This window comes from Coturnix japonica, chromosome 5, assembly GCF_001577835.2.
Source record: "Coturnix japonica isolate 7356 chromosome 5, Coturnix japonica 2.1, whole genome shotgun sequence".
Classification (NCBI taxonomy): domain Eukaryota; kingdom Metazoa; phylum Chordata; class Aves; order Galliformes; family Phasianidae; genus Coturnix; species Coturnix japonica.
In genome coordinates this window covers 30,753,055-30,767,460 of record NC_029520.1, presented here as the reverse complement: position 1 = coordinate 30,767,460, position 14,406 = coordinate 30,753,055, and the positions used below count along the sequence as shown (strand labels likewise).

Here is a 14,406-nt window from a genome sequence, read left to right as displayed (position 1 = left end):
TCACAGATCACCCATGCCAGCATTTGGCACAGAGCAGGTACATGCATATATAATACATATCTCCCTGATCCCCCTTATTTACCATTGTGCTGTGCAGAACTGAGGAAGGGCCACAGACTTTGGTGTGTCTGGCCATGACCTGTTTTTCCACTTTCCACGCAGCAGCATACAAACATTTCTTTCTGTTATGGAAGTCCTTAGAGTTCCTCTGCTACTGGGTAAAATGACTAAGACAAATCTCAAGTGAAGAAAATTAGCTTTATTTATGTAAATTAGAAAACTGAATTGTTAGAACTTTGGTCAAATGGTTAATTCTGTACAATTTACAATTATATTTATATACAAAACTTTTAATAAAATACAGTACATCACACTTTTCCTGAGTCACAGTGTGTTTCTCAGTTCCCTCTCTTTTTAATTTTAATTTTTTTTAAGTAATTAGAACCAAGAAGGAAATGCTATCCTCAGTTTCATAGTGTTTGGTTTAGACAATACTGGTATTAAGAAAAAAAAAATCAATACTATATGTAGAAAATACTTTATAGCCATTGCAATTTTTAATAGTTATTTTTCTATATTAAAATATGCTCCTTAATAAAAATGTTAATTAAATACTTCTTATGAGTTTGTTGTACTTCATTTGACACAAGACAAGCTGACTTCAGGTACATCCACAGCTCTCATTGCAGAGATGCATAGATTTATGTGATGTGTGCATGTATTTGATCGTTTAAAGATCAGGAAACACACATCCAGGTAGAATAGATGTCTGAATCGAGGCACAGTATATTAAAGTCGCTGTCCTATTATGGACAAAATATTTGAGCTTCAATTGCCTGGCTAATGCAATACAAATTAACACAAGTATACATCCTGAAAAGTGAGACTATGCCAAGCAGCAAGGCACCAAGCCTGCAAATGCTTACAGATTCACAACAGCCCCACAGTGCAAAGCACTACCAAGTCCTCAGTGAAGAAGCACTGTAAAGCTGTATTTAACAGCATTTGTTAAACATTGGCCTGCTCAAGAATTTATTAACGTTACAGATGTTAATGATGTTATCTTTACTGATTTTTTTATTTTTTTTTTTTAGATCAAAGATAATTTATTGTAAGGCTTACAAGGATATTTAATCTGCTTACTTAATAATTCAGTGTGTTAAATTAGTAATTAAGATACGTTACCACCTGCAAGTAAATTTATATCCCAGTAGCATCCAAAAAATGATTCGGGTAATTTATTTTTGACAAATATTGATGTAAAACAAAATTAATTTTACTTTCTGGCTATTTGTGGGCTGCTCCTAAATAGATCTATCATAAACTTCACTAAAGACTTTTGATATAGGCATGTGCATTTCTGGTACTTTAATCCAAAAACATGGGTTAGAATCTTTCTGAGAGTCCTATTTATATTGTTCAGAGAAATCTGCTAAACTAACAGGCAGTCATCTAGAGTTTTATTTTCTCTTAAAAGATTTCTATAATTTTTCAATGCAAACTGGAAAACATATGAGAGCAACTCACAGATATCCTCTGATTAGAAATTATAAGGAGTATTTTTTGCTGTTGATATCAAAGTGCAATAACGAGACGTCAAAGAAAGTTGGTCTTCAGCTGAATGCTCGAACTTTTCCCAGGATTCTTTGCAAGTTTAGCAGTCTTCACTTTGATGCTTTCTTGATTGCCTTTTACAGCTGACTCAAGCCTGGCTTTCATGGTTGGAGAGGAAGCCATTAATTTCTTAAAAACCACTGAGTACTGTGGGCCAATTTGCATCAGATTTTGCAAAGCAAACTCATGCAGATTTTTTGCTGTGCTTGTAGCAGAACTCAGGGCATTTTCATCCAAAAGAAAGGAAATAAGGATAGGAAGAAGGCAGGCCACCAGATGAGCACCTGTAAGCATTGAAAACAGGACTTAAAACATACACTTTGTAAAAACAACTTCACATTGCAAATAGAAGCATTTCTCTGTCATGAACCAAGCTAACATTAACACAAATTATAAAACAGCTAATATTTGAAATGCGTATTAGAAAGAACCAACATTCTAACAATTCTGTTAGCAATTATTGTTGAGGAGTCAATTCCCGGAGATCCTTTTGTTCTTATTTATTACCTGTGACAGCTTTAAGTGTGTGTAATGTGTTTTGGGTACAAATCATTGAAGCAACTTACGGTGCTCTTCCTCAGCAGCAGCTGTAAGAGCTGTTACCACCTTGATTCCTTCCTGAACAACCTGAAGTTCTGCAGCATTTTCAGGCTTTGATTTTTCTGTTTCCTGCAATTTCTCCACGATGGATGATACTAAAGAGTGAATATAAGGATATGACACAGTTTTGTTTGGATGCTGAAAGATGGAGTGCAGCAGTTGGTAGCATTTATATTGTACCTAAAGGGAAAATAATATTCGCAGTTACAAAGTGTTATACCTTGAAATACAAGCCAGTGTGTTTTAAAACTCACAGTTTATCAGATAAAATTTCAGGGAGGGAGAAAAATCTGCCTCACAATGTGAAAATAAATCAGTTTTCAGGGTGCTAAGAAAAAGTGGTTCACAGAAGCACTATAACTTTTAATCAAATCAATAACAACAACTGGATTACACATCCTCTTTTTTTTCCACTGAATCCAGCATCTCCCCAGACTTTTTAGTTAAGGAAAATATATTCCTTTTTGTGTTAAGATTATGCGTTAGCACTGTGTCAGTGCCAATGTGTGGACTGCGTAGGACAGAAGTAACTGTAGTCAAAGTATGAAGAAACTGAACAGGAAATAAGCTAAAATAACTTCAATACACTACTGGTATTCTTACAATTTCACTAGTACTTACAACAGGATCTTTTGATTCAAGTGTTACTTTGAACTTTTCAATACAACGCTTTTGAAGGCACTCTATGGTAGTAACTTCTGGACTGGTGGACATAATAAATACTGTGATAGCAGTAAGTAGGCTCACTTCATCGAGTTCTCGGAGAAGACCGTCTGTTAACAATAAAGCAAATGGCCTGTTAGATTTGGAGTGGGAAGTAATTCTATGAATTCAGACTTCACAGAGAAGTGAAATAGAAATATCTTGGTCTCTCTAGGAATCTCTTTTTTCAAATACATGACACACTCTGATGCACTGCTATGGTTTTGCACTGTTACAAAAGCCAAGGCCATAATAAGAATTCAGGAGTGGTGACTACTTAGAAATACCTATTCCATTTTTCCTTTGTAGGCAGTGCAATAAGCATCTTTGAAAAGCTGGTATGACATGTAGGAATGCAGCAACCTATTCTGACAATTACAGAAAACTTGCATTAAAAACATACATCCTTTTTGCTATGGCTGAGGCTTTTGTTGAAATAATTTATTAACAGCGCTATTAACAAAAGTTCCAAAATGAGCTACAGATTTGAGATTAAACAGAAGGAATGACAAAAGCCAAAAGTTCAAAATGGGTGAGCTAAAGAAACAGTATACAGAACACTAACATGAGAACAAAAAGGAATTTTTCTTAAACTCTTGTTTTAATTCACTTTGCTGCCAATACAGACACTAGTTTTTGCACAGAAATCACGTCTTTTATGCTCATCTTTACACTGAAGTTACAATTCCCATTTATTCCATCACATGGTGTAACTACATTGTGGCATTGTGTAATACAGGTATATGCCTGCAGTTCCACATTTATCCTTCACAGATTGTGACTTCTCATGTTAACTGTAGAGACAGGATGGCACTGTAGTTTCAGCAGTACTTACCTGCGGGAGAATTAGTTGGCTACTTAATTAGACAAGACACGCACAAATTTAATCTAAATAAAATGAACTTGTCCTTACCTTGATCCCAACAGTCGAGTACAGTGACCAAAGCACTGCGCAGAAGATCCGTCCACGCTGTCCGACTCTTCTCTGCTCGAGCCATTGGTGAAGACAGAAGTCCTTTAAGAGCTTGTAGAGATGCAGCAACTGGCAAAGGTAGCTGGCCATCTTGCTCTTTGAGTGCAGTTTCTTTAAGTACACCAATAATGAGGTACAAAATGGTAGGAAGAACTGAAACACTTCCTGTAAAACAATGCATATTAATGGTAGTGAAATGAAAAGTTCAGGGAGATTTGATTAAAAAAGACATATAATGGGCTACAAATGGGAAAAAGAAATCATATTTTACCCTACAACAATAGCAAGAACTATTAACCATCTGGAGTACACTAGCCCCTATAAAGAATTCTGTAATAGAGCACAAATGTAAGAAAAAAGAAGAAATCCACAGAGCTGGTAAAGGCAATAGTTTGCATAGTGAATAACATGGATACCTAAGGTGTGAAAGGAGGAGAGTGACATGGGTTACCTGAGTGCTGTAGCAGCACTGTATAATCATCTGTATCAATACAATATTGCTGGGGAAAAAAACACCTCCTCTTAAAAGTTGGTGTGCATTCAAAATATATCATGGGGTAAAAGTCAATTAATTTGAAGAACGAACCAAAACTACTTCAAAGCATGTTGCTAATGTTCAAATGATAAATTTCACTTACAGCTAACATGATATGTTTGCCTTTTAAATTTAATTTATTTTGTGCCAAGGTAAGGTTGGACATCGGAAACACTTCTTTACAGAAAGGGTAGTTAAGCACTGGAATAGGCTCCCCAGGGAGGTGGCTGAGTTACCATCCCTGGATGTGTTTAAGAGGCATTTGGATGTGGTGCTTGCAGATATGATTTAGCAGAGGGTTGTTAGAGTTAGGGTACTATGGTTAGGCTGTGGTTGGACTTGATGATTTTTGAGGTCTTTTCCAGCCCGAGTAATTCTATGATTCTGTTCCAGAACATACAAGTAGGCTAGAAGCATGAATCTACTGTACACTCCTCTGTACAAAAGAAATCTATTAAATGCACTGCAACAACACAGGATAAAAAGAACAAAGGCTCTTTCAATTGCTTTGGTAACTTCTGTTATCTGGCAGTCAGAAAAGAAAAATTAGAACAGGAAATTGAAATTGTCACAAGCAAATAATGAACCTTGCTGCCAGATTTATCCAGCTGAAAGAAGTAGGTAGTAACCAGGCTGCTCAGAAGAGCCCAATAATCTTTCATTTAATCTTTCCTTGTGATGAAATAGCATACCTTCAGGAGAGCAGATTGCAGGAACATCAGAAAGAATAAGTAACGCTGCTGATACCAGCCTACTTCCATCTTCTGATAGTAACAGATGTTTTCCTGATTGAACTGCAGGGCTACAAGTTAATTTAGGGTTGAGCTGGGGAAGCTGTCTGACAAGAATACAAACACACAACTCCAGTGTTGCAAAGACCAAGGACTTCCCAGGCACCAGCCCTCCTGTATCTTTGCCTTCTCCAAACTCAGGTAGCGTTTCCTTTTCTGCAGCACCATCATCAACTACAACAGAAATAAAAAATATGGCAGAAATACATAGACTGTACCTTGTTTCCAAAAAGTTTATGTTTTAAGACTGTTTCATCATCAAATGACAACCTTGACTTGTATGCATGTGCGTGCAGATGTATTCCAGCTTCTGCTCGCAAACATCCATCCTTCTGAATAAGCAAACTGTGCTTTGATTGTGGAAAGGCAAAAGTGGATGCAATAGATTTAGACTTCAAACATGCTGAGGTACCATGCCATGATGTTATTTTGTTGTTTTTCTCATTAATTTTAGAAAGCCATCATCAGAGAAACTAGTGGAGTCCAGCCTGTAACAGCTGTGTGCACAGAGTCTCTATTGTTTTACTGCAATTGATCCCCTTTTTTCTGTGAATTCTTCCTCCCTGTCACCACACAAGGTTATCCCAACTGCAGTCTGCGGTTTCTCCAATTTTTCTCCTCAGTTCACGCCTGTAGTCCAAAAGATGCTATCTATGCCTCTCTGATTTCTGAAGTCAGATACCTGGGCTGAATTAAGTGAACCAGGATTAGTCACTAACTGTGAAGAACTTCAATTAAGATGCATGTTGGAATACGAACTCCAAGAATCCTACTTTCCAAGAAAAAATGGCCATACCCTTAAGAATATTTATTCAACATCTTGTGCCCTACTGTACCTTCTGCACTTCTCCGCTTTTCCTTCACATGTTCCTGAGCTGCAAAAAGAATCAGACGAACAACTTCAAGGGCAGCAAGCTGAATATCAGGTGATTCTCTGGTCAGTATCAGTCGATGCAAAACATTCAGCAGCTCTACAGCCAACTCCTATAGTAAGAAAAATGCTTAATATATACCCACTTTGATGCAGAAGGTTTAGAAACAGACACTCTTTACCAAATGGTTAATAACAATTAGAGTGAAGTTTTCTGTAAGGATGTCATGCTCAAAATTAGCACTTAAGGAACTTCTTGCTAAATCCTTCAAAATTAGGTTGGGATTCTGATCAGTAACACCTTACCTGATCACCACCTATTTTAGATCTTGGCCACGGAACATCAAAGAGAGCCTGTAGGGCATGCAAGCAGGCAATAATGTTCTCCATTGCTGCATCTGATCGAGGAGAGCAGAGAAATTCCACACTAATTCCTGGAAGGATCAAAAGAAAAAAAAATCATAAAATTTTAAAAAGTAACCTAATAGTATGTTGAGCAGACATACAAATAGCATTTGCGTTTTATATGCAGGGGATACATTTCCCATTGTTATTATTTTGAAGTGTGAAGAATAACATTTTTTGCAAGCAGCTTCATCGATTAAAAATGAACAACGTTCCTGGTGTTACAAAATCAAGACAGATGATACACTAACCCAAAATAAGATGAAACCTGTCAGTATTCACATCCTCAGGAGATTTCACTGAAGGCCTGGTAGAAGAATCTTGACACATTGTAGTTGGGGTGACAGGTCTAGAGAGATTAGTAACTCCTTCATCTGGATCCGCAACAATGAAACCTGTGCTAGTAAGCCATAATGCTGTAGCATAAAGTATCAGTGCCCAGGAGTTGTAGTAATGAGGTCTGGCATTTTCTATTGTCTCTGCCGTATAAAATGCACCACCTATGAAAAGAAAAATTATGTTTCAAGGATATTTTTTATTTCCAATTATGATAATTCCTCATTCATTTAAAATTGGGATTCTTCGTATAGAAATATTTACCGTATTTTATGACTTTTTTTTTTTTCTTTTCTTTTTTTTCAAATGTGGAATACTGAAATTTAGGCTAAAATGGAAATTTGTTTTGATTTATTTGGATAAAATCCAACAAAATTACCTTTTCCCTCTTTCGACCACATAAAGATATCCAACCAACATGGATACTGAACAAACTACTTTCCACACTGCTGAAAGCTCTTTTCTCATAAGCAATCTTTATTTATATTTAAGTACACAAGTATGTGTGTTCCATATACAATGTTATCTTATTGAAATCTAACACAAGTCAAATAGGACATCAACGATTGCAAGTGAGCTATGAAAAGAAAATTTATTCACCTCCTTACCTTCAGCAGGTAGTTGTGATGCATATTCTGAAGGCAAAATTAAGAGAGCGAAGTCCTGAAGTGCAGCAAGCCAGAGTTTGCTCAGTGTTCCAAGATCTGCTTGTACTAAGTCCACAAGACCACTGGCGGAAGATGTTACATCTCTATAACTTTCTTCTGCAGAGTTTGCTGTTTTCAAGGAGTGACTATGTGTATCACCTTGATTTTTTTGCTTTTCAATTGCAACTATGTAAACCTGTTTATATAGTTGGGGAAATGTTTACAAACATTAATACTTGGAAAATACCAAGATAATGACTGCCTGTTGCTCAAGCATGAGATATTCTAGAATCTATCCCTGCTTCAAGTCCAGTAGGTGTGGATTAACTGATTACAGCTCACAAAAACTTATCCCCAATTTCTTTGTAGTAGTTTTTCATATCTCAAATCCAGTAGAAAACTGAATGGTTTACTTTGGAAATTTCTAGTGTCTGTTATGTATAGCTAAGAAGAATCTACACACCTTCACTTCAAAAAGCTGTACTTGATAGAAACATGGAATTTAAATTGATAGTGGCACCTTATCTTCTCCTGAATAGATAAAAGAAGCTGATCTACTTAAGTCTCTCAATGCAAACATATTTTCTAGACTTTTAATCCCATCTGCTAGCTTTTCTCTGATGACATCCCTTTTTTGCTAACATCCTTTTTCCAGTATAGACACCAGAAGATGTATATGTTTCTGTAAATTGTCAAATAAATGCCATTTATTGCCTGCTGTCTTCAAAACATGCCTCCGCTTACACAACATCAACCACACGTGATGATATTTAGGTGGTTATCTATTCCCTCCATCAGGTTTGTTGTCAGTGCTTTCTCAGACATCTGTTAGACGTTATACACAATCTAACCTTGTATTTACATATATTAAAACAGGCATTCTCAAAAGTACTGAACTGATGTTGTTGAAAGAGCTACATGTATGAAATTAAATGGCAAATGAAAAAAAAAACCAAACAACTATTTACAACTACCATACCATAACAATTTATATCACGTCAATTTAAAATTAATGGTGAAACATCAGAAGATGAAAGGATTTTCTGATTCTGTGATTCTATGAAAATAAAATACAGTATATTAATATATACATAATTACATAGCAGTGCCACAGTCAAGCTTACCAAGCATCTCGTTTGTTACATTTAATTTTCAACTTGGCTGTGGCTGGTGTTTATGTACTATTTAGAAATAGCAAAGATCAAATAACTTCTACTTAATGAAGCACGTAAGTAATCTCTGAAACGATTCTGTTTGAAAGGTTCAAATTCACCTACCAGAAATCAAGACTACTATTACAGAGTTATTACACTAACCTCTGCCCAGGCCTTAAGCACAGCCAGTATCTCCATAGTTGAGGTGCTTTCATTATACTGTTGACTTTGTGCTTCTTTTCCAGCTTGCACTTTGACCAAAGAAGATACAAGCAACTGGTGAACCCTTCGAAGATCACTGAGATCACTTACTACACCACTTGCTATCCAGGCACTGCACACCTAGCATTATAAAAGTTAGTTAGAAACAAGCCAAACATCACTGGATACTCCTTTTCTCCCATTATTAAAATGATGAAAAACTTTTTTCATTTCTATTGAGATATAATCATCTCTCAGATAATAACCTGTGTTAAATTGAATTACTGTTCAGCATATGTAAGTAACAAAAGCCAAAAACATTAGGAGGGGTGAGTTAAATAACTGAAGTATTAGCTGCTACAAAAGTTTCCCAAAAGATTCAAAAGTGCATTAAAAATCTGGGATGCTGTAATATACAGGTAACTTGGGTGATGTTATTTTGTGTGTGTTGAGAATCTGAGACTAGGTGATTTAATGTTTCCTTTTTCTTGTGTGATGTATCAAGGAAAAAGAAAATTTCAGAGGATCTATTACCTAAGACTTCTGACTTTCAACACTTGCCTGACATGCTTTTGCTGTGACATCAGGAGGAGTTTCTGGAGCAAAGGCAGGCCTAAGTGCTGCTCCAACCTAAAAAGAAATTATATACTACATTTAACATATACGAAACAGCTAAGTACAGAATAATTTTGCAAAGTCAGGCTTTGCTGCAAATTTCTTCTATAAAAAACAGTTTCCTTTTTCATTTTTCAGACTTTTTTGGTGAGATTCAAAAGCAAGGAGACAACTGCATTCATACATTTTGTTTTGCTTACACAGAAAACATAGCTGCCTTTGAAAAGAGACCTCAAAGAACTTTCTTTTCTTTACACAGTCTAAAATTGGAATAGAAACCTCTTCCTTCCTGAGCTCTTAACTTGATGAGTAGCTCTCAAAAGAAAAAACAGTGTTCCAAACCATTAAAGACTTGCAAGACACCTAGTGACATTTCCTTACTAAAATAAAAAGTACAGCTCTAAGGAAATAAACAGCTGAAGTTGGTCAACTTCACAAACTGAAAGAAGAAGAGAACATAAAGCCCATTTATTTAATAAAGAACACACCAGGTCACAGGGATTTCACCTACTGTCATTGATAAGAGCTATTTTCTCTAAAGGCCAGCGCAAATTTCAATTGCTGATTTAGATGATAATGGAACATTCAGACTTAGGCCAGATGCTTTTTGGGATGAAATTTCAAAGTACAATAGATTATGAAAACTAAGTCAAGTGCAATGGTACCATCCTCACTGATACCATCAGCTCTGCAATGATTTATATAAATATATATAAGTACTACTATGAATGTTGGACTCTATAATTCATAAAATAATCTTCAAACTAAACTATAATATTGAACTCTGAGTAAATTCAAGCTTTCAATTCAGTTATGTCATTTTTAGAGTCTCTTACTGGGTGGACTAAGATCCTACTGGAAAATTTTAGGGATAATGGACTATATGATTTTATAGAAATACTGAAAAACTTCTGTTTTGAGTTGATATTGAAAATGAAATGTCAATGTGTGCTTTGTCAGAAGTCAAATGATAAATAAGATTTCTGCAACAAGTCTGCTGAAGACAAGTACACTTAGCTGGTGATGCATCTCAGCATATTACAGATACAGGAATTATGAGTGTTCATTGAAAGTTTGACAGTAAGTAAAAAAAAAATGGCTGTTTTTAATTACAGGTAATAACAGTTTCTTAAGATCCTCTAAAACTCAATTCCTTTAAGGAAATTCTGAACAAGACTTCAGGAAATCGCTAATTAAATCTGGATAAATATATTCTCCACTTTTCATCTATTCCTAGTTATTATTGTGGAAAACATAAGGCAGTAGCAATGGTGCTTACATTGGCTTGATATTGCTCCAGAATGAGATGACCTGGAAACTCTGGCTCTGGAACAGCTGCAAACTTCCGAACAACAATTTGCAAAGTTTGAAGCCCAGAAAGACGAAGTTGATCACTGTGATCTGTGGCAGCCATAAAAGCCATTCGGATCAAGTCAGCTAAATGCAATACTAAAAAGTCATCTGAAAATAGAAATAAAAATCAGTTTCATAACATTAAATATAGACATAACTTATTTCATAATATTGCTCCCAACATTTTCCAAATCCATATTTTACATTTTACAGCACATCAACGTTTAATTTAAGGCATTTTATGCATACAAAAACTTGAATACTTCATGCTAGATGATTTAAGCAACTTTCCTTCTCAGTTTAAACTGAAATACTGCATAAATACCTTTAGATACTATACAGATTTTCTAGTTTTTTTGTTTGTTTGATTGATTTTTTAGGAAAACACTTCTAAATAAACACAGATAAGTACTGAAAATTGACACTTTTTTTTCCTCAGATTTTCAGGTAGCCAAATTGCATAGTTGCAGACTGGTGCCAGCTACCACTTCTAATTGCCAATGTTTATGCAGAAACAACAGCTCCGTACACATTTACCACAGTGCTATAACCAGAAAAAAGAGTATAGATGCTGCAGTAACACGCCAATATTTTGACTAATTGAAGTTGTTCTACACCTTAATCAATATAGGCTTCTAATCACAGTACAAAAAACACATTTATCATGAATCTGATTAAGACACAAAAAGGGAACACTTAGCTTAAGCATATTTTGCACTCTTTGAAATTCTTAAAGTGCTTCAGACTTACCTCTCGAATCACGTTGTTTCCTTTCCTGAGCCAAAGTTATGTCAAAGTGGGCATTCCCTGCATTTTCACACTGGTTTATAATTTTGCACACACATTCTGCAGCAAAAACTCTGGTGGACCACCGCGGATTACTGAAAGGATGGAACCTCTCTTCACTTTCAGATGTTAATATGGATACATCATCCACTTTCGCAGTTTCTTCTTCTTGAGTGGTATCTATTGATGCTACTGTATTGAAATCTGTTGTTACGACATAGGAGAAAAAGTGGAAAAAAAATATATATATATATATATATATATATATATATATATATATATTTTTTAATTCAGCTAAAAATTACAGAAGAATTTATGAGAGAATCTCTTTAATCCGGTCTCCACCAACTCACAATGAATCCTTTCAATTTCATTGTCTGAAAGTCAATGCTGGAATATAAAATAAAGCACAGCAAAGCTGTCTGCACATCTTTAATACTACCTGCTGGAAAGTAAAATCAATATGATGAAAGCGAATGAAGAACCGCAGGAAAGAAGTGAAGGAAAAAATATTTTAAAATAAATGAAACATATGAAACTACTGCCCTTTCAAATGCAAAGAAGTTTCTCTTCTTTATCACAGATTGATAGAAAGCAACAGAGAAAGAAAGGAGAAAAAAAAAACAAAAAATTTTTCACTGAACATAGCACTGTAATTAATTCTATCTGCTTAGAATGTTCATTAACAATGTGGTCTCTGTCATTCCTATCATCCACAGAATAGATGCTCTGAGCATTTTTCTTGTAGGTACTTGCCCAGGATTCACAAGCTCAGATATATTGCGCTTCCCTTCCTGTTATGTAGATAAGTTAACACTAAGACAATAATGTAGCTAGAAAATTATCACTGAAGACATACTAAAACTCTTACAGAAACATGTGAATAGTGGAAAGACAACCAAAGTGAAAGAAGTCACAGTCTTTCTGAAAGAATACGTTACCTTTAACTTAACACTAGACCCTTGACCAGTGTTTCATTATGGAGGATGATGATACACTTCATGAATATTCAAGAAGCATGCTTTTTTCTTCAGTGATATAATTTTATGTTGCTTTACTATTGTATTCTGAACTAGAGTCTATTAGTACTTACCAGCTGAGGCAGCAAGAACATCTTTACAAAGCTTCAGCCAAAAAGAGAGTTTCTCAACTGCCATTGAAGTAAGCATATGACTAAGAGTCTCTTTGATATCCTGGCACAATCTTTGATCCAATTCTTTGTCCAGCAAGCCCAGCAATGCCCCTTCCAGGCCTATTTCTCTGATGTTAATATCTGCAAAGAACAGCGTCAGTGAGATTCATGTTGTACATCCAAAACCTGAGTAATGACCACAGAAAGACCACTCAAGGTTGCACACAGAGTAGCTTGACAACAAGCATTCAGTTATCAAAAAATTTTTAAAGAATAATCTATATTGCTTTAATGCCATGTCCAAGTCATCTGGTACAAAACAAACTTCGAACTTTCACAGATCATAGTACTAATAGAGAAAGTTATGCCAGAGAAAATGGCAAGAGTCCTATTCCAAATTTTGCAGCACTACACTCACTATAGCATCTGAGCTCCTGAAAAAGAAAGTCTCTGTCTACCTGATTTCATACACTGAACCACAAGGTAATTCTATTTGTAATTTAAAATATTGTTCTAAAGTTAATAGCTATTCTCCAACACAGCTCAAAAATAAAGACTCGGAAATAATCTGTTAAATGATTATGACTGATTTTATTCATGCCACGCTACCAAGTTCAAAAATCTGCAATTTTGTTATTATGCATCTTCTGAAAATTTGCAAACCAGCATGAACTGAAATCCAGAGTGAAATAATTTACCACCACCATATTCTCATAGAAGGGCATGTAAAGGTGATCACCTTCCAACCTTTTAGCCACCTCCCCCAACCCCCTCCCCCCAAACAAACACACAAAGAAACCAAAAAAAAAAATTGTAGTTAGAAATTCTAGAGACAATTACTTAACTAATTCTCTGGACTTTCATCACAAATTCTTATATACCTTCTCAAAGTGACAGATTTTTAGTTTGGGAGGAAATTTATATTTTAAAGTAAAACTTATTATGAAAACCATGTAAGGTATGTAAGGACTACAAAGTGAGGCATTTGAGATGCAGGAATATGAAGCTATAAGGTAGTTAGACTTAAATTTGTATGAAACTGCATCTTTCCCTTCTAGATTAGTGACCCTTATTACCTACAGTATATGGACAACAATAGTATATTCATTTTACCAATGTTTAGGTGCTTCCAAAATACATAGAAAACTGAAGCAAAAAATCTTTTGGGGTTCAAGACTTCAACAAGAACACAGCAAAGTTTTCATTACCATAGTAGAATGTATTTAAAATTCATAATGAGCGTGTCAAGCTCTTGGATTTCGAAACTTCAGTACAGTACCTGGAGTAAAGTCTTCTCTGCTCTCTTTAACTAGTGCAACAGCATATTCTGATACCTCAGCAGCTTCTCTTTGCACAAGTTGACGCAAGCAAGCTACAGCTGCACGTCTCAGTAACAAGTATGAGCTACAAAGATTCACCTGAAACATGAAAAAAGAAACAATGAGATGGCTAACAAGCCTCTACAGTCATACCTCTATAAGGCCAGTCAGTTCTGAATAACTACAGTTGTGAAAATAGGTGAAATCAGCACAGAACTGATACTGATGCTAATTTTGCATGGCTGCCTTTTTTTTTTTTTTTAAATTATTTTTTTAAAATCTCAAATGAAAGATTTTGAAACCACTACAGTGAATTGTAATATATTAATATTTTAAGTACTTTCTCTCTAAATGTAATTTAAAATAAAGTTT

The 14,406-nt window shown here is 35.3% G+C and overlaps 1 protein-coding gene across 9 annotated transcripts in view; it reads right to left on the bottom strand.

The window, feature by feature from the left end:
• Positions 1–239: 239 nt before the first annotated feature.
• HEATR5A (HEAT repeat containing 5A) overlaps positions 240–14,406 on the bottom strand; it is a 55,407-nt gene continuing 41,240 nt past the window's right edge. For all 9 annotated transcript variants that reach the window (XM_015864928.2, XM_015864934.2, XM_015864931.2 and 6 more), the window contains 15 exons: positions 13,995–14,133; positions 12,677–12,856; positions 11,548–11,787; positions 10,724–10,905; positions 9,391–9,459; positions 8,791–8,970; positions 7,436–7,670; positions 6,743–6,991; positions 6,393–6,520; positions 6,052–6,199; positions 5,117–5,389; positions 3,830–4,054; positions 2,836–2,987; positions 2,181–2,394; positions 240–1,898 (listed from right to left, as the gene is read on the bottom strand). In XM_015864928.2, the coding sequence (XP_015720414.1) occupies positions 1,597–1,898; positions 2,181–2,394; positions 2,836–2,987; positions 3,830–4,054; positions 5,117–5,389; positions 6,052–6,199; positions 6,393–6,520; positions 6,743–6,991; positions 7,436–7,670; positions 8,791–8,970; positions 9,391–9,459; positions 10,724–10,905; positions 11,548–11,787; positions 12,677–12,856; positions 13,995–14,133 (2,916 nt within the window). In that variant the 3' untranslated portion in view covers positions 240–1,596. The remainder of the gene's footprint in view (positions 1,899–2,180; positions 2,395–2,835; positions 2,988–3,829; positions 4,055–5,116; positions 5,390–6,051; positions 6,200–6,392; positions 6,521–6,742; positions 6,992–7,435; positions 7,671–8,790; positions 8,971–9,390; positions 9,460–10,723; positions 10,906–11,547; positions 11,788–12,676; positions 12,857–13,994; positions 14,134–14,406) is intronic.